At 43.9% G+C, this 18,474-nt stretch overlaps 1 protein-coding gene across 7 annotated transcripts in view; it reads right to left on the bottom strand.

The window, feature by feature from the left end:
• Nucleotides 1-18,474, bottom strand: part of PHYKPL (5-phosphohydroxy-L-lysine phospho-lyase) — a 21,396-nt gene extending 2,922 nt beyond the window's left edge. Inside the window, exons 1-12 of one of the 7 annotated variants that reach the window (XM_053294430.1) lie at nt 17,644-18,472; nt 13,675-13,929; nt 12,083-12,201; nt 10,240-10,399; nt 9,416-9,490; nt 8,649-8,736; nt 8,432-8,548; nt 4,618-4,700; nt 3,982-4,207; nt 3,275-3,429; nt 2,412-2,501; nt 1,199-1,329 (exon numbers count right to left, since the gene is read on the bottom strand). In XM_053294430.1, the coding sequence (XP_053150405.1) occupies nt 1,199-1,329; nt 2,412-2,501; nt 3,275-3,429; nt 3,982-4,207; nt 4,618-4,700; nt 8,432-8,548; nt 8,649-8,736; nt 9,416-9,490; nt 10,240-10,399; nt 12,083-12,137 (1,180 nt within the window). In that variant the 5' untranslated portion in view covers nt 12,138-12,201; nt 13,675-13,929; nt 17,644-18,472. Of the gene's footprint in view, nt 1-1,198; nt 1,330-2,401; nt 2,502-3,274; nt 3,430-3,981; nt 4,208-4,617; nt 4,701-8,431; nt 8,549-8,648; nt 8,737-9,415; nt 9,491-10,239; nt 10,400-12,082; nt 12,202-13,674; nt 13,930-17,207; nt 17,403-17,643 lie in introns of those variants that run through there. The other 6 variants (XM_053294433.1, XM_053294431.1, XM_053294432.1 and 3 more) reach the window with 6 other exon arrangements.

Genomic DNA, 18,474 nt, shown 5'->3' with positions numbered 1-18,474 from the left:
CAGTGGCTAACCAGAGCCTTGTTCTCCATGAATGCCCTGCAAATCCTCTTTATTTTTCATTTTAAATATTTTTTTTAAACAAAAAGCCACAAAATGGCTCAGTGCTTCAAAATGGTGGCCGGAAGTGACATCAGAAGTCATTTCCGGCCACTTGGAACTGTGGATAGGTAAAAATTGCCTATTTAATGCCGCAGATAAAAAAATTGTCTCTCAAGACCCATCTGCAGATACATGAAAGCATGATCCATGGTTTTGCATATAATGAGGATCTCCTGTTCTGCTTCTGAAGCTAGAGTTAGCATGCAGTCATCAAGAGTAGTAACCACTGATAGACCTGTCCTCCATGAATCTGTTTAACCCCTTTTAAAGCTATTTAAGCTGGTGGCCATCACCACATCCCATGGATTAAAATGATGCATTGTGTACAATACTTTTTATATTGCTTAAATTCCCTGCCAATTAGCTTCACTGAGTGACTGCTGGTTCTACTGTTGAGAGGGGGAGGAGACACTCTACACAGCATACATCATTTTAAACTATCATGAGTCACCTTGTTTCTAAACTAAAAAGCTCCAGCTGTTCTACTTACCTTGTAAGGAAGATCCTCCAGCCACTAATCATTTTGGTTGCCCTCATTTGCAACTTTTCCAGTTCCACAATATCCTTTTTGAGATATGGTGACTAGATCTATGTGCAGTGGCTGACGTGCCTAGCTTGTCCCAATTTCATTGGGACTGCTCAGTAATTCTCATGTAAGCCAGTACTCTAAATATGGCCACACCATGGATTTGTATATTGTATTTACTAGGTAGAACCTCCTAATGGCACAGCAGGGAAGTAACCTGTCTAAAGAGCAGGAGACTGTTGGTTTGAATCCCTGCTAGTGCAGGGCCAGAATATGGGAAACACCTATATTGGGCAGCAGCGATATAGGAAGGTGCTGAAAGGCATCACCTCATACTGCATGGGAGATGGCAATGGTCAACCCCTTCTTTATTCTACTTAGCAAACCACATGGCTCTGTGGTTGCCACTGATTTGAAGGCAGAACCTTTCCTTTATTTTACCAGGCAAGTCTTGTGCCTTTGGTATAAGTGCACCTACATGCATATATAAACTAACATGCTGAATGATTCACAAACATGTTTTATCACCTAATCCAGAACATGCTTCTCTTCTCTCCCACAACAGCTTCTTACCTGTTAGTATTTTATCAAGTTTATCCACAACTAGCTTTGCATCTTGTGTACTGAAACAAAGTGGTGGCTTGAATTTAAGCACATTTCTTCCTGGACCATCTGTGCTCAACATAATGAATTCTTCCTTTAATCTAGATTTTAAAAGAAAAAGTGTAACTGAAGAAACAGGACCATGTATGATTGGATGTAAAGTCCGTTCTGTTTAGGAAGCTGGGCGTTGCAGCTATCAGTGGTAGCTGGGAGCTTAGTCACGTTTGCACACTATGGAGAGCTGGGCAGAGAGAGAGCCTCTTTCCAGCCTCCCTAGTGGAATAGGTTTTGGTTCTATGATGTGGTACTAAGCCCCAGGGCCAGGGTGTTTCTGCAGTTCTGTGCATGGACTGTGAGCCAACTTCCTTTTAATTTGTTAAAGCAGGCCTCTGTGTATCTCTGGTGAAACCCACACTAATCTATCTGTTGGACAGCAGCGGCAACTCCTTGTGTCAGCCTGTCTGCTATAGAAAGTTGCCAATCTCATTGGTGTGATGTTGAGTACAATCTCAAGAGATGAACTACAAGGTCAATGTGTAAGTCACCGTCTGGCTCTTGGCATATACTTTGATCCTACAGCCATTTTATTAAGGCACCTCAGCCTGAGAGCTCTCTGATAGTAAGTAGGAAGCTCTACTGGAGACTGTTTGCACTGGAGAAGAAATTCAATAACTTTGCCTATGTTTCAGTTTGGGAGAAAGCAGGTCACAATTGTTGGCTTTTCAGCCCTTGATGAATTCAGAGTTATAGCCCTGTTAAAAATGTAGTTGCCAACCATATTCTAGAGAAAAGGAGTGTGTTTTGAATACAGGTACATATGCTTATGTATATGAGACAGTGTACATATGTTGGATCAGGGTGGAGGGATGGCTTTCCATTTATTCCCTCTGCCCTTTTGTGTACTCTACCGGTTTCTATCTACAGATCTATGATGAAAGATCTCAAAAGGCTGTTGGTAGCAGTCACCCACAGAGGGAAGGGCAAAGCGGGGAACAGAAAGTCTCCTTGGGTCTTCCAGCACCCCACACAAATCATCATGTATCTCCATTTTAATTTTTTATAAAATAAAATAAAATAAAAATAAAAAAGCCAAACCAGTCCTTGTATGTTCAGAGGTATCTGAGAATGTTGTACTTGGGACTGAATTTAACATTAGAGACAGAAAATACCCACCCCCAAATACCTTCTTGTTATGAACTCTGCTTCTTTGGTAGCGGGTGATCTTTTAGCTTGATCTTGTACCAAATCTACTCCAATAAACAATCCAACACCCCTTTAAAAAATGAGCAAGAAAGCAATTTGAAATGCAAAGATCATGTATATTAGTTTCTTTTGTGACATCCATTACAGGATAAAAACACTGTAGAGTAAACAGAAAGGATGTGCTAGTTACCAAAGTATCAAATAATTTAAAAAACGCATCTGCTTCACTTTGTGTCACTATGGTTTGAAAGTGTTCATAAAACTGGAAAACTTGCTTTCTCCCCCTTCACACTACCTATATGTTCTAAAATGATGGCTGGCATGATGTACAGTGCTACAGAACCATAATGCTGCACCCCAGAGCTGCTGTGGACTTCTTGGGCAGCCCTGATGCTATTAAGAACAGTTTGTAGAACAGCATTTCTGTAGTTTCCCCCATTCACAACAATGGGTAAAACTACAGAAGCGCTGCTTGCACAATTGCTGGTTCTGAAGGCTGCTTAGAAGTCCACAGCAGCCAAAGGGCAGAGTGTTACAACAATGGGGGGAGCTGTGCATCATGTTGGGAAATGTTTTTCTCTAGCTACTTAGTGTTCCTGGTGTAAGAAGCATTGCACATTTTCTTTTGATATCGCTTGCGACTTAAAAGAATCCAGAACTGTACGCCTTCAGCTTCAGACTGGGTGTTTTTTTCCCTATACCCACAGTTTGTTTTATTTTTTAAAAAGCTAGTTCACATGTGAGAAAGACAAGTGCCTAGCACAGTTCTAAACACTCCCTTTTGCATCAGTGTGCATTTTCAAAATACAGTTTCCTGAACTAAGATGATAAAATGATTGATACCTGACATCCCCAATTAGAAGATGCTTTGTTTTTTGTTGATTGAGTAGTTCCATGAGGAAGCTGCCCACTTGGACAGCATGGGCTTGAAGTTGCTCCTTCTCAAGAACATCCAAGACTGTTAACCCAATTGCACAAGACACAGGATTTCCTCCAAACTGAGTGGGAAGCAAAAAAAGTCAGAGAAGCTTTCTACATGCTCCTAAAACAGATAGATCTTTTAGGAAAAGGCACAGTTTATCAATCTGAGTTCAGTGGAGTTGTAAAAACATAACCATGTGTTATTTATTTCATTTCATTTCTATACCTCCCTTCCAAAAGATAGACACCAGCAACAGTCACTGGAAGTACTGTGCTGGGGGTGGATAGGGCCAGTTACTCTCCCCCTGCTAAATAAAGAGAATCACCACATTAAAAGGTGCCTCTTTGCCAAGTTAGCAGGGGTTATATAAACTACATTAAATAAACTTAGCAATAAGATTTATTTATTATAGTTTTATCCAACCCATTCTGCAAAGAGCTAATAGTTTCCCCTCCACATGTCTCTTCACAACAACCCTGTGGCATAGATTGAGAGCTAATGACTGGCCCAAGATCACCCAGCAATTTTTATGGATGGGTGAGGATTTCAACCTAGTCCAACACTACATATTGCCTGATAGCCACATGTAGTTCAGAGTCACACAGAAGGCTTTGAGTTAACTACTTACTGTGTTAAAATATTCCACTCCTGTTGCTGAAAATGCCTCTGCAATTTCCTTTGTTGTAGCTACACAAGAGACAGGGTGCCCATTGCCAATTGGCTTGCCCATAGTGACAATATCGGGGATAAAATCCTCTCCCTGAAGTTGAAATGCCCAAAAATGTTTGCCAGCCCTGCCAAAGCCAACTTGAATTTCATCAGCAACGAATACACCTCCTGCCTCATGTATGTATCTATGAAGAGAGCCAACATCACAGCTATATCACAAGTGGATATAGGCACAAGAAGAAACAAATACATAATTGTGACCAAGTTGCTTAGTGATGGACTTTTAAAATTTTTAAATGTTATGACTGCTTGTTTCGAAATGTTGAGTTAAGTAAGTCCTATTGATTAAGTAGGTCCTATTGACCCAATTGAAATAAATAAATGGGAATTAAAAGTGCTTAATCAACTTGACTAGACTATGCTCCAAAATTAGCAGCAGCAGATTAAGATCTACCCTGAAAGGTCTGTATCCCTACAGAAACAGTAGACAGAACATTCCCCTTCCCTCCCAAAACAAAAAGAGAAAGCAGTTGAGATTAAATGGAAAAATATGTAAACAAAGTTAAAGTAGAAACAGCTTGGAAGCAGTACTTACTTTGCCACCTTCTGGCAATAATCTGGTGGTGGAATGATTTGTCCAGCAACACTTGGTAAAGATTCCATGAAAAATGCAGCAAACTGAAAAGGTAATATTTGGAATAGTGAAGCAAGCTGTGCTGGGATAAATACACATGCTCAAACAACAAAAGGTATTGTGGCTAAAGACTAACAAACTTATTGTAGCTTAGGCTTTCATGACCTAGAGCAAAACACTCATGCTACAATAAATGTGTTTGTGTTTAAAGGAGCAACAAGGTGCTCTATTAATTTTGCGGTAACAGAATAAATGTGGCTGCCCTGTGCTAGAGGTTTATGCATGCCAAGTGTTTGAAGGTAAAGTAGCATTTGGAGAACAGTAGGACTCCTGATCCATAAGAAGTTGCCATGCTGTGGCAGGTTGTATGCCTCCCTGCTGCTCCACACAAGGATCTAATCTCACCAAGCAGGCCACAGAATGTAGCTGTCCCAGGGTGGCTGGAAACCGGGGCTCTCTGCTCCTGGGAGTCACCATGCCTCAAGATTGACACACATACGCCACAACGCCAGCTCTGGCCCAGGAGTTTCGAATGGCTGGCAGGGTCTGCTCCACTGCCTACTGCCCGCAGAATCCATGCAAAGGGTTGGTGTAGGGGTGCTATTGGCAGAGTCTGAAAGGCAGCCCTGCCAAAGGGAAGCTGGAGCTGCCAAGCTCTATCTTTCACAGAGAAAGGATGGGGAAGGGGGTCCATGCCCACAGAGACTAGCCTATGAGCAGGACAAGTCACTGAGGGGAGTCTTGGGTTATCTGAGATCCTTTTTCAAGGATCACACCACCAGATCCAGGGTTCAGGGGCCAGGCATGAGAGTGAGAGGCCACGGGGACACCCCCAGACGGCTCATGAGAGGGACCATCAGAGAGGAGAGGAAAGAAGTGATTTGCCTGGGAGAAGCATAGCTGATTCACGAGGACAAATACATCCCCTTCTCCACCTAACACCTCCCTCATGAGAGTGTCAGGCCATGGGTGCTCCGAATAGAGCGAGAAGGCTTTCTGGCTCACAGCCACAGGGACTGCTATCCTGGGGAACACATTCCTAGTCTTGGGGACCATGGAAAAGCTGCTGCGATACTGTGCCCCCTTCCTACCCGCATGTCCTTGTGCACAGGTGTACCCTTTACACGGCCCCGGAATGGCCACCCCGCTCTCCCTTCCATTCCCACGCTTGCAAATCTGCATATGATGGGCAGGTGGTTCAGGAGCCGGGAGTTCTGAATGGGTGGAAGGGAATGTGCCGGTGTCGAGCCAACATCACAGACATGCCAGGGCAAGGGAAAAGGGGGCATCTAGATGCCCTCTGGGTGCTTACAGGTCTGCACAAGGAATAGTGGGGGGAGGTTTCAGGGGGATCTGTTCTATTCTTTTAAAAAGGGTGGGGAAGTGGGGTGAGTTTACAACCCCTGGTTACTCATGAGCAAGGCTTTGGTTACTCTTCATCAAAACATAATGATGAGAGGGGCCACAAAATGGCCACACAGACTACACCCGCTAACGAGAGTGTCAGTCCATAGATGCTCTGAGTAGAGCTGTGCTGCTGCTATACTTGGGGTACTGTTACAATTCTGGTCACCACATCTCAAAAAGGACATTGTAGAACTGGAAAAGGTGCAGAAGAGGGCAACCAAGAGGATCAGGGGCCTAGAGCACCTTTCTTATGAGGCAAGGCTACAACACCTGGGGCTATTTAGTTTAGAAAAAAGACGACTGGGGGGGAGACATGATCGAGATCTATAAAATCATGCACAGTGTGGAGAAAGTGGATAGAAATTCTTCTCCCTCTCACATAACATTAGAATCAGGGGTCATCCCATGAAACTGATTGCCAGGAAAATTAGGACTAACAAACGGAAGTACTTTTTCATACAGTGCATAATCAGCTTGTGGAATTTTCTGCTACAATATGTGATGATAGCCAACAACCTGGATAGCTTTAACGGGTTTGGATAACTTCATGGAGGAGAGGTCTATCAACGGTTACTAGTCGGAGGGCTATAGGCCACCTCCAGCCTCAAAGGCAGGATGCCTCTGAGTACCAGTTGCAGGGGAGTAACAGCAGGAGAGAGAGCATGCCCTCTACTCCTGCCTGTTGGCTACCAGTGGCATCTGGTGGGCCACTGTGTGAAATAGGATGCTGGACTAAATGGGCCATGGGCCTGATCCGGCAGGGCTGTTCTTATGTGTGTTGGGAAGTGGTGGGCAGGGGTATCCCAGAGACTGCTGTTCTGTTCCCGGGGACAGTGTCTGAGGTGTCCGGGAAACCATCCCCCTGCCTGGCCATTTGCACCTGTGCACAGATATGCCATTGTCAGTGGCCCCTGCAGTCAACCCAGGTGCCCTGGAGTTGGGGGAGCAGAGGAGAATGCCCTCTCCCACGATTCTCTGTGCCTGCTTACTTGTATATGCCTCACAGACTGAACGGACCCAGGATCTTTACAATTTGAGTGAATATACTGTCTTGTTGACCTACCCCATGGCTGTGTGTGCAGCCAGAGGATGTCCACTGGGGTACGTGCAAGGCTGCAGAGGGATTTGGTGAGAGGGAAGTAGGGTTCCCCCATTTTCCCACAAAGATATTCAGATGGGCCCCACTAGAGGACCCCCCCTTGGGTTCCCTGGTGGTGAAGTGGGCAGCTCCGTGCATGAGCACACAGTCTGTGGGTGGGGATAACGCCTTGACAGGCACAGGCATATCCCCAATAGACTGGCCCTCTCGTGAGAGTGTAATGTAAGCCTACTGGGCAGCAAGCTACTTGCAGAGGCTTAGGCATGGGCCAGGCTGGAGTGCTCGGCCGTGGTCTCCCCATGCAACATCTTCCCTGGTCATGGTGGAGAAATCCTTTGCCCTCCCCCATCTGCATATCCTGTTCTAGCAAATGTGGGTTCTCCCATCCTACAATGAAAGTGGGATTCCACCCCCCTTGGGCTCCCACCGCCCCTCCCAGAATCGAAGTTTGTGTGGTGCTTCCAGGATGCAGGGCCACTTGTTTGGGGTGGGGGGCAGCGGTACCTTGGTTGGCAGAAGCAGCGCTGGCACTGCAGGGCATTTAAAGCCCTTTCAATGTGCTTCCCCTGCCGAGGGCGGGTGGGTGGAGTGCTCCGAAAATGCACTATCATGCTCAATCTGGAGATCATAGCCAATCGCAGCTGACGCGGTGACGCTTTGCCCACAGACTGGCCGCAGAGCTGACTGGGATTCGGCTGGGAGGCTGTGGCAGGGAGGGGCTCCCTTCTCCCTCAACTCATGTTAGGCTAACAGCAGTTTGCTGTACACCTGTGGTGCAAATTGGAGTTTGGAATTGTAACTCTGGCTAGTGTTAACTGCATTTATAGTGCATATCTGAATTAGGCCAAAATAACATTTAACGATGCTTGACACAATAGTCTGGTTCAGATGATCAAACAAACCATAGTTTATTGGTCCACAAACAAGCAAGGAAGGAGTGACAGTTCCACATACATCCTTCTCTTCCTCTCTGCACATGCCCAGCGAAAGGCAGAGTTCCTGTTTTGTTAAACCACAGTTTGCCATGACATCCAGAACAGAAATCCTACGGTTTAAGTGACTCCTAGCAAGAATATCAAATGAGGATCGGCTTTAGTATCCTGGTTTGAAGAGATCACTTTAACTACTGGTTTGGACATTATAGGAAACTGGTTTAACAAACCAGGACGCTTGCAATTTAGCTGGGTATGGTTTGTTGAATTATCTGGATTGGATCAATATGACAAGCAGCTTAATGAAAAGTTATGCTCAGTTAAATTCTTACTTTACCTTTCTGCTTTTTTGATGTGCTTCATCGATTATTTTTTTCACTTCATTGGCATATGCTGTGCCGGGATCCTCATGATCTTCTCTGTACAATCCCCGGTATGTGTCAGGAAGAGGTGCCTGTTCAAAAAGAGTGTGATTTTTATTCAGGTCACCTAAATTTGAGCGAATAAGAAATTAACTGGGGAAAGGTCAGTGTTCTGTAGTCTCTTCTGCATACCACATGGACCCATTCCTTCTGGCCGTCTAGATTTCTGAATTTATATGGACTTATGTCAATCAAGGATGTCAGATGTCCATGATAAGCACTTTAAATAAAAACAAAAAGCAGCATTACAGAGTCAATTCCACATCATCTATAATTCACTTAGACTAGCACAGATGCTTCAACATTCAGACTGCCACATAGAAGCAGCTGCTCTGCTTTGGGCATTTTATGCATTTTCTCAATTGTTGGCTCATTCTTTGGGAGAGCAGGCTGCAGCCATCAAGATCCATTCTCTGTCTCTTTGAGGCCCTAATCTTCCTAAACCCATGTCAGTGTAAATCAGTTCAGTCAAGTAGCAAGGAACCAGAGCCAATTCCAGTAGCACAGTGTTGTAGAATTTCCTGAACAACTGTAGGTAGTAGATCTTGATGACAACATGCAACTTGGGGTCTAGGAAATGTTCTTAAGTGCCTGATGTACCTTCCATCTCTGAAACAAAGCAGGTCTAGACTTGGTTGGCCTGTATCTAGTTGAGAAACTGCCCGGGAATGTTACATAACCTGTTTTTTGAAGACACGCAAAATTTAAATGTAACAAATATCAATGAGTGAATGAAGGTCCTCAACAATCTTCCAGTGTAACCACCTAAGCCCTTTTCTACTACCAAAAATAATGAGCACAATGGACATTTGGATCTTTTCTTGAGAGGTTCTTGCAATGACAATCCATAGTTTTGCTTCATAAAAGAGAGCATTCTTTAAAACGTTTCCTATACTTACTGGTCCACAACAATAACATCCTCGTGCTTTGTGAACTGACGTGCCAATCTCAGGGCAAGGTCGTTGGCTTCTGATCTACGATTGAAAGTACAATTTCTCATTGTGCTTTTTCAGCAAAGTGCCGACTTCTCTGCCTTTACTGATCAGTAACTGAGCAGCCCAACTTAAGACAGATAAATGGCATAAAACAAGGACACACACAAAAAGGAAATACAGAGTGAGCATCACAGTTTTGACCTAGTCCACCGATACGCTTTAGGAACTATTTTATTGAAAGTGCTGTTTACATGAAGAGGAGTCTTTTTGCTTCTATCATAAACTAAAAATACTAATTTTACGGAAGAATAAATGAAAATACTAATTTTTCTCTAGAAGTGGGAAAATATGTATATTCACTTATGACTATAGTAACATATATTGAAGAACAAATAAAATACCAGGCACTTGGTTTAATTAATGCAAAGGTGAGGGACACAGTATGATTTTTCACAGTAAAACATTTTGGTAATCTTCACTTATGGTGGGCAAAGGAGAAGTTACAACCAACCTATCTACCTAACTCACTATTTTGCAAACAAAATGTGATAATGAGATGTCTGCAGAATACAAGTTCCATGGAAGGTATTTCCAATATTCAGCTTCTCTTTTATTTCAAGGCAGTAGGTTAACCATCTGTTCCTAGATGAGTTTACTCAGAATTAAATCCTGATGAGCTTATTGGTATCTACTCCCAATTTAATATGCACAGGATTGCAGATTAGATGCAATTTCTAATGATAGGATCATGAAGATGCTGCCCCACTAGTCATGTATCAGAGACTTACCCTGAATTCAAAAAATAAAAAGTGCACAGCTTTTCAGGCAAGGTTTTAGAAAGTCTTTGTGCATAATCCACCAAATTGTCATGCAGATAACGAGAGTTTGTATTTAGCAGCAGGTTTTGTTGGTATGCGGCTCTGACTACCTCAGGGTGGCAGTGTCCAACTGAAAGATAAAGAGGGTGGATGAGGAGAGAATGCCTGCTTCAGTGCACAGTCATAAATCACATCCAGTCTACTACCATAATACAGTGGTTATTAATGTGGTGTCTGCCAGATGTTGCTGAACTACAGAGGAGAGCTGGTCTTGTGGTAGCAAGCATGACTTGTCCCTTTAGTTAAGCAGGGTCCACCCTGGTTGCATATGAATGGGAGACTTGAAGTGTGAGCACTGTAAGATATTCCCCTCGGGATGGAGCTGCTCTGGGAAGAGCAGTACGTTCCCAGTTCCCTCCCTGGCTTCTCCAAGATAGGGCTGAGAGAGATTCCTTCCTGCAACCTTGGAGAAGCGGTGTCAATCTGTGAAGACAATACTGAGCTAGATAGACCAATGGTCTGACTCAGTATATGGCAGATTCCTATGTTCCTATAGATAGCTGAAGTTTATTACAGTCTTTGACCAGTATTGAAACATGAAGAAAAGAACGCTTTGTCACACCCATGAAACAATATCGTTTTATAAATATACAATGACACAGTAAATTATTCCACTACATTAGTCATTAGGTGTTGTATATTCATTGCTATTAAACAGGACTTAGCCAAGCTGTAAGTAACATTGGCTTGATTGTCTGACAAAATAAATGCAATATGTACTTCATATTCTCTGCCTGGTATGTCCTTAATCAGAGGGAAAACAGACGACTCACGCGAGTCCGTATAAAAATTGCAGTATAATAGAACATGAGCCACATTCTCTATGGCCCGAGTATCACATGGGCAGTAGTGTTCAGAATAAGAAATCCTACTATATAGGCTATAGAGAACAGCTGAGAGCAATACGTCAAAGCGGGGCCAGTGCAAATGCTACATGGTACTTAAGAGTTAATTAGAGCTTGGCAATGATCAGCTGGCTTAGTACTAAAGACAAATCTCCATATCTTGTATTGTTTTGGGGTCCTACTCATCTCCTGTTGCCATTCCATATCTAATATTCTTTTATTTGTAGCCTTTTTTGCTTGTTCATAGCCGATAGATTGCAGCGTTTCAGGAGAAAAGCCATTAAGAACAAGCTTTTCTCTAACAGCTGACTTCCACTATGGTTGGAAGCTGTCCTCAAGTATCTGTGGGGCCAGTCTCATTGGAGAGAATACCACCATCAGCCAGTAGTTAAAGATGGCTGGGGATGCTGGGAATCATCAACATCTGGCAGACCCCACATTAAGACCCACTGCCATAATGCAATGTGCACCGACTCTGACTCCTTAATGGATGCACACGTTGATGCTGAAAAATCTAGGGTTAGATCTCTTTATTCCAGTTTATGATATAGTTTGCTTGGTTACATGCATAATCATAAACTTCCAACAAGGCTGTACAAAACTGCTAAGGGGTTTAGTATCCACTTGCACATACCACCACTATGTGCCAGCCTGCTGATGTTTAGGTGACATAGCCTGCCTTTATCTGGTTCCTTACCATTTTGTCCTGAAATCATGCTGGTTCTGGCAGAGGGCAAAGCTGCTTTTTGGAAAGAAGGGGTTGTACAAGAAACGAGTTAACCATATACACACCCACGCCACTTCTCCAACCCTACCAGAAACAGCTTTTCCAGTTGACAGTGGATTGTCAGGTTGTGTTATTCTTATGGGTGTAATGTGTTTGAATGAGAATATAACTTCACACTTGCCATGAGCAACATTACTGATACAGTCAAGGTACTCATTTCCATATTCATCATACATATACTGGCGCTTTGCTCTGATAATCTTCACGGGATCTTCTGGGAAAAATAGCCTGCAGGAAGATCTAAAGGGGAAAAAAGGTAAAAATTTCATTGAAACACAAACATTTTAAATGTAGAGCAGAAACAAAGTGCTCTTTTAAAAGGAATTTACTAAAGGTCTCTTCTCCACTTGATCCTACTCTAATGGAATCCTATGGGAACTGTCTGTGAAGTGAGTTCAACTTTTTACTGTGCCAACTAGCAAGGAAATGGCTCACCAGCTTAAAGTGTCTCCAAGAATTTCTAATAGAGGGATGTTAGTGAAAGGGGCAAAGTATACTGTTGGGACTACCTCATGTTTCTCTATCTATCTATCTATCACATTTCTAAACCTCCTTATTCATTCAAAGGATCTGGGCGGTGTACAACAATCAAACACAAAAAACAAACTATCATTTAAAAACCATCAGCTTAAAACAATATTAAAACAAGTTTAAAAACAGTGTAAGACCAGTTGAAAAACATTCAAGAACAATTTAAAAACCTTGGAAGACCAGGCCAAACAAATTTTCAGGGCTCTCTTGAAGGCCACCAATGAGCCCAAACTACAAATTTCTGCTAGTAGTGCACTCCACAGCCCAGGAGCAGGCAGGGCTGGGAAAATTTGGCCCTCCAGATGTTGTTGAACTACAACTCCCATCATCCCCAGCCACAATTGCATGGTTCTATGATCTGCTGGGAGTGACCTCAAATGGTATCTTTTGTAGCAAAAGAGAAAGGACATGGAATCTTTCTCGGGAACTTGTTGCCTATGCCCTTCTTCCAAAGGTCCAGTAAGACTCCCATACAGGGATCTTATGGAAGTATTACCCCTGCTAACTTGGCAAAGAGGCACCTTTTAATGTGGTGATTCTCTTTATTGAGCAGGGGGAGAGTAACTGGCCCTATCCACCCCCAGCACAGTAACCCTCCAGTGCCTGTTGCTGGTGTCTGTCTTATGTTTCTTTTTAGATTGTGAGCCCTTTGGGGACAGGGAGCCATAGTATTTATTTATATTTCTCTGTGTAAACCGCCCTGAGCCATTTTTGGAAGGGTGGTATAGAAATCAAATGAATGAATGAATGAATGGACAAGATTTGTTTCATTGCAAAACATTTTTTTAATGTTTTAATAACATTAATAATTTTGTGAGCCATCCAGTGCAGTAGTGCATTGGAGGGATGGGGTATAAATATTTTAAATAACATAAATTTTCTTGGAAAGGAGGGCACAGGGTATTTTTATCTGCGGTTCTGGGCAGCACACCTTGGTTACCAGCAGCATCTTTGTGCAAAAGGACATGAAAGAGAGGGTTTCCTCTCAGCTCCTGACCTAAATATGCAGGCAGGATTAAGCATTGCAACATCAACTTTGCAACTTAAAATTCCCTTTTTCTTGCTTCCCCTTCTCTTAGGTAGGTTGGGAGAGAGAGAGAGAGAGCATGAGTGCAGCCTGGGGAATATAACTAAAGACTGCCCCGTCCAGGGACCACTGAAGAAAGAAACATTTGGGCTTACTTGTGAAATCCTGATCTCAGTGGTTGTATCCTGAGTCATGTGAACGGAAAAAACTCTGTTCATGCAAGAGGAGGAGGACCATTTTCACCAATTCTCCCCTTACTGCTGAATTCTTAAAATCTGCTCCCAAGGGTTGCAGAACAACAGGATGGCACGTGAAAATAAAACAAATAATTAAAGACCTGAGGGACTGCAGCAAGCAGGCAGGGTCATCAAGAATCTTCCACCCCTTGCACTGACTTCTTACAATACAACCTAGTGATTCCAAAGTAGGATCATTAACTTTCACACACTTATTGTACTTATACATTTTTGTGGCACACTACTAGTGGGCTTGGATAGTTCAAGTGCACTGGGGTGATCTTTTCTACTCTCCTCAATTTCCTTTGTTCAATACAGATCGGTAGTTAATTCTAGTTGTCATTTAAAAACTGGTTATTATTAAGGCCATGGATGGTAGCCAAGACGAAATGCTATCTTTAAAGACATCCCATCCAAAATAACTGAGAACAGGAATTCGCAGATAAGCTCATGTGTCTCTTAACAATTTCAAAGTTTTGGTTTTGGGGAGGATCCATTGTTCAGTGGTACAGTGCAAGGTTTGCATGCAGCAGGCTGCAGGTCTAGTCTCTGACATATCCAGCTTAAAAAACTGGTGTGGGGTGTGTGGATTTTAGATAGAGGGTGTTAAAGACCTCAGTCTGAGATCTTAGAGAACAGCCATCAAGACCTGCACAACTCTGGCCCTCCTGCAGATGATGCACTAGAAGTCTCATCATCCCTGATTACTGGCCACTGTAGCTGGGCATGATGGGAGCTGCAGTCCAAAAACATCTGGAGAGTCAAAGTTATGCATCCCTGGCTCTGTATGAGGCAGCGTTGCCTTTCAAGTGGGCTTTAATGATTAAATTTTCTTGACCAGGATCTTATAAGTAAGACTTATGCTTCTTTTTTTTTTAAACCTACACTGAGCTGTTTAACTAGATGGAGTGTGGAAAGAGGGATGTTGTGAGTTTCCCTGGTGCACATGCACTATATGTGTTCTGCACGGCTAGATGAAACCAGAGAGACAGTGCACTGGATCACAACATGCCACACAAAAATGTCAAGAACTTGATGACAAACATAGAGATAGAGAGAAACTAGAATGACTGTTCAATTGTCTACCGACAGAAATTCCTGGCTCCTTCTGACAGAATTGTCTTGCCCCATGTTCCAGGGCAGTTTATGCCCACAAAAAAGTGAACTTTTAAAAAAGTTGCCATGTCAGTTTAGTTCATATTGCAGGTTTGGAAGAGGGTTGTGTTTGAGAGTGGCTTATGATGGCCCTGCAATGTACTGCATTGTTAATATTAAAGGCAACAAATGAGGCTGAGTGTTTTACAACAATGTGTTAATAGTCTTTCAGTTTCTTCTTAAAGGGAAAATGCATTTCACTTGAAACAAGCAAAAAAACCCACAGTGTACTCTGAGCCTCAGGGTTATACAGCACTTTAAAATGCTGCTGTGAAATTTTTTATACTCCCTGCCTCTGCATCTGTCTATTCACCGATTGGCAGCTGGCTTAGGTTTGCAGCCCAGCATCTTCTATTAAAAACTCAATTCAGGTTGTCAATCTATTTACATTATCCCCTCAGACCCCCTCACAGTCCTAAGTCAGTGTTCAGTTGCAGGCAGAAGCAATTTGGATGTAGAGAGCTGGACTTTTAAATACTAAAAAGTTTTTAAACACAAAATCACACCACAAATACTTGCTTTTGCTGCTATCTGTTGTTGGAGGCAGGAAGAGACATGTTGCCACCCAATCACAGCCTTTGCTAAAATCTTTTGCCCATTATCTTCTATGGGGAGTTGTCACACACAGTCTCCCCAAATCAGCACCTTGGAAGCTTGGGGTATGTGTGAGCCTGTTATATTATTATATATACACATGGACAAATATGTTGGTACCCCCCCACGAAAAAAGAAGAACCCACAATTGTCTCTGAAATAACTTGCAACTGACAAACGTAATTGGCACCCATCATTGTTTATTCTGCATTTAACAAAAACCAGACTTTGCTTTAGAGTTTTGATGTAACAGAATATTTCAAATAATAACACAAATGAAAATGGTGTGGACAAAAATGATGGGACGCTTCACCTAATATTTTCTTGCACAACCTTTAGAGGCAATCACTGCAAACAAGCGATTCCTGTAGACTCAAGTCACCCAGGATGTAGCAAAGCAGCCCCAAAACATAACCGAGCCTCCTCCATGTTTCACAGTAGGTATGGTGTTCTTTTCTTTGAAAGCTTCATTTTTTCATCTGTGGACATAAAGCTGATGTGATTTGCCAAAAAGCTCCAGTTTTGTCTTTAAAAAGCCAGATTGGAATTTGCTCAAATGCATATTGAAAAGCCACAATGTTTCTGGGAGAATGTCCTTTTGACAGATGAGACAAAACTGGAGCTTTGGCACAGGATGCCTTGAGTCTGTACAGGGAACAATGAAATCTCAAGACTATCAAGACATTCTGGAGCGAAATGTACTGCCCAGTGTCAGAAAGCTCTGTCACAGTCGCAGGTCATGGCTCCTCCAGCAGGATAATGACCCAAAACACACAGCTAAAAGCACCCAAGAATGGCTAAGGACAAAACATTGGACTATTCTGAAGTGGCCTTCTATGAGCCCTGATTGGAATCCTACTGAACATCTATGGAAAGAACTGAAACATACAGTCTGGAGAAGGCACCCTTCCAACCTGACAAGACTGGAACAGTTTGCTCAGGAAGAGTGGGCCAAACTACCTGTTGACAGGTGCAGAAGTCTTATTGAGAGCTCCAGGAATTGCTTGTTTGCAGTGATTGCCTCCAAAGGCTGTGCAACAAAATATTAGGTGAAGGGTCCCATCATTTTTGTCCACGCCATTTTCATTTGTGTTATTATTTGAAATATTCTGTTGCATCAAAACTCTAAAGCAAAGTCTGATTTTTGTTAAATGCAGAATAAACAATGATGGGTGCCAATTACATTTGTCAGTTGCAAGTTATTTCAGAGACAATTGTGGGTTCTTTTTTCGTGGAGGGGTACCAACATATTTGTCCACGTGTATATATGTTATATTATACACGTATTATATATATTATAAATCTCTGACAGAGATTTAGAAAAATATGCATGGTGTGGGGGAAGTGGACAGAGAAGTTTTCTCCCTCTCATATTTGAGCTCAGGTTCATCCAACGAAATTCAGAACAGATCAAATACAATATTTCTTCACACATTTGGTTAGTTTTATTATTAGAATGGTTTCTGCCTTTCTCTCATTCTTTTTAATTGCTTTGCTTTTTTAAAAAAGTAACTGCATAATAGTATTAATCTTGTGTTATGTGAGCTACCTTGAACACCTTTTATTTCTTTTTCTTTTAAAGTAGAAAGGCAGAATACTATATTCTAAAAGCAGTATGCTTAAGGGAACTCGCCGATTTCATAGCGGAGAGGTCTATCACAAGGCGATTAGTCATGAAACCTCCATGTTCAGAGGAAGTATACCTGTGAATACCGCCCCTTGTTGGGAGCGGGGACAATAGCAGGGTAGGACTACTGCTTTAACGCCCTGCTTGTGGGCTTCCCGGGGGCCATTTCCCATCGTAGGAAACAAAAGACAGCGGGCTACCAGACAGACATTTGGTCTGACTCAGCAAGGCTCCTTTTGTGTTCCCATCTCCACCGTGTGACCAATCGGATCCGTCCGTGGAAGAGCGGCGGCGAGTCTTTTCGCAGGGGCGGGTCTTCTTGCCGTACACAAGGGGGGGTCACGCACGTAGACACGTGGCAGGATGCGGCCGGCCATTTGGCGGCCAGGCAAGCGCTCAGAGAGAAGCGGGGAAGACAGAGTCGCTCTCCCACAAGTGACGGGTCCCCGCAGCCCCCGCGGCGTCCCCAACCCCGCCCTCCGGATTCCTCCAGCGGGCGCACCGGCACCTACCCGATGAGCTGCTTGCGCAAAGCCAGAGTCTCCTGGCGGCTGCGCGGCTGGACGCTCATGGCTGCTTCGGATCAGGGAAGGGAAAGGCAGGCGAAGGGCCGAGGCGGCAGCTGCAGCAGGGCGGAGCGGGAGACTCCTCTGTCCAAGACGCCTCCTCGCCTCGCGCGCGGGCGGCGGCGGCGAATCTGCGCTCGTGACTGGCTGCTGCGCGGCCTGGTGTTGGGGCGCCGATTGGACGCCACGCCGTGTGGAGAGGCTGGGAGGGACTCGGCCCCGGGCGAAGCTTTGCTCTCGGAGAGGGCAGCGTCATGGAGCGCGGGAGACTGCCTGGGAAGCAGGAACGCAAGATCTTCGGGGCTAAAACAGCGCAGCCTTGCAACTCGGGTGGCCACTGTTTTCTCCGGCTAGGCTCCTGTGCCTTTAACAGAGGCAACATAAGGCGGCGCTCCAGCAGGCAAGACTTTCTTCACCTCCGTGTGTGCACCTGTTGAGATTTCCCTTGGCTTGCAGTTGTTCAAGGCCAAAGCAACACGACAACTGTACTATCTGCTATTTTCGGTGCAGAGCTTTCCCCCCTAAACAAAGGCGAACTTTCCCTAATTAAAACGAGCAAAACCCCTCAATTACCGGCAATTAATCTATGCAAATGTGAAAGTTCCCATTGGCCGTCAGTGGTACTGAGCGTAAGTCCGGGTCTAAGTCTGTCCGTCCGTACAAAATCTGGACGGGAAACTACCTGGGACGCATAGCAGAATTGTGGGTGCAAATCCAGGGGTGCAGGCGCTCTCCATTACAGCCCCCGTCGCCACGTCCACCCGGCCAGCCTGAGAA

This window comes from Hemicordylus capensis, chromosome 2 (assembly GCF_027244095.1).
Source record: "Hemicordylus capensis ecotype Gifberg chromosome 2, rHemCap1.1.pri, whole genome shotgun sequence".
Classification (NCBI taxonomy): Eukaryota; Metazoa; Chordata; class Lepidosauria; order Squamata; family Cordylidae; genus Hemicordylus; species Hemicordylus capensis.
The sequence above is the reverse complement of the archived record's forward strand: the minus strand, read 5'-3'. Positions and strand labels throughout refer to the sequence as shown.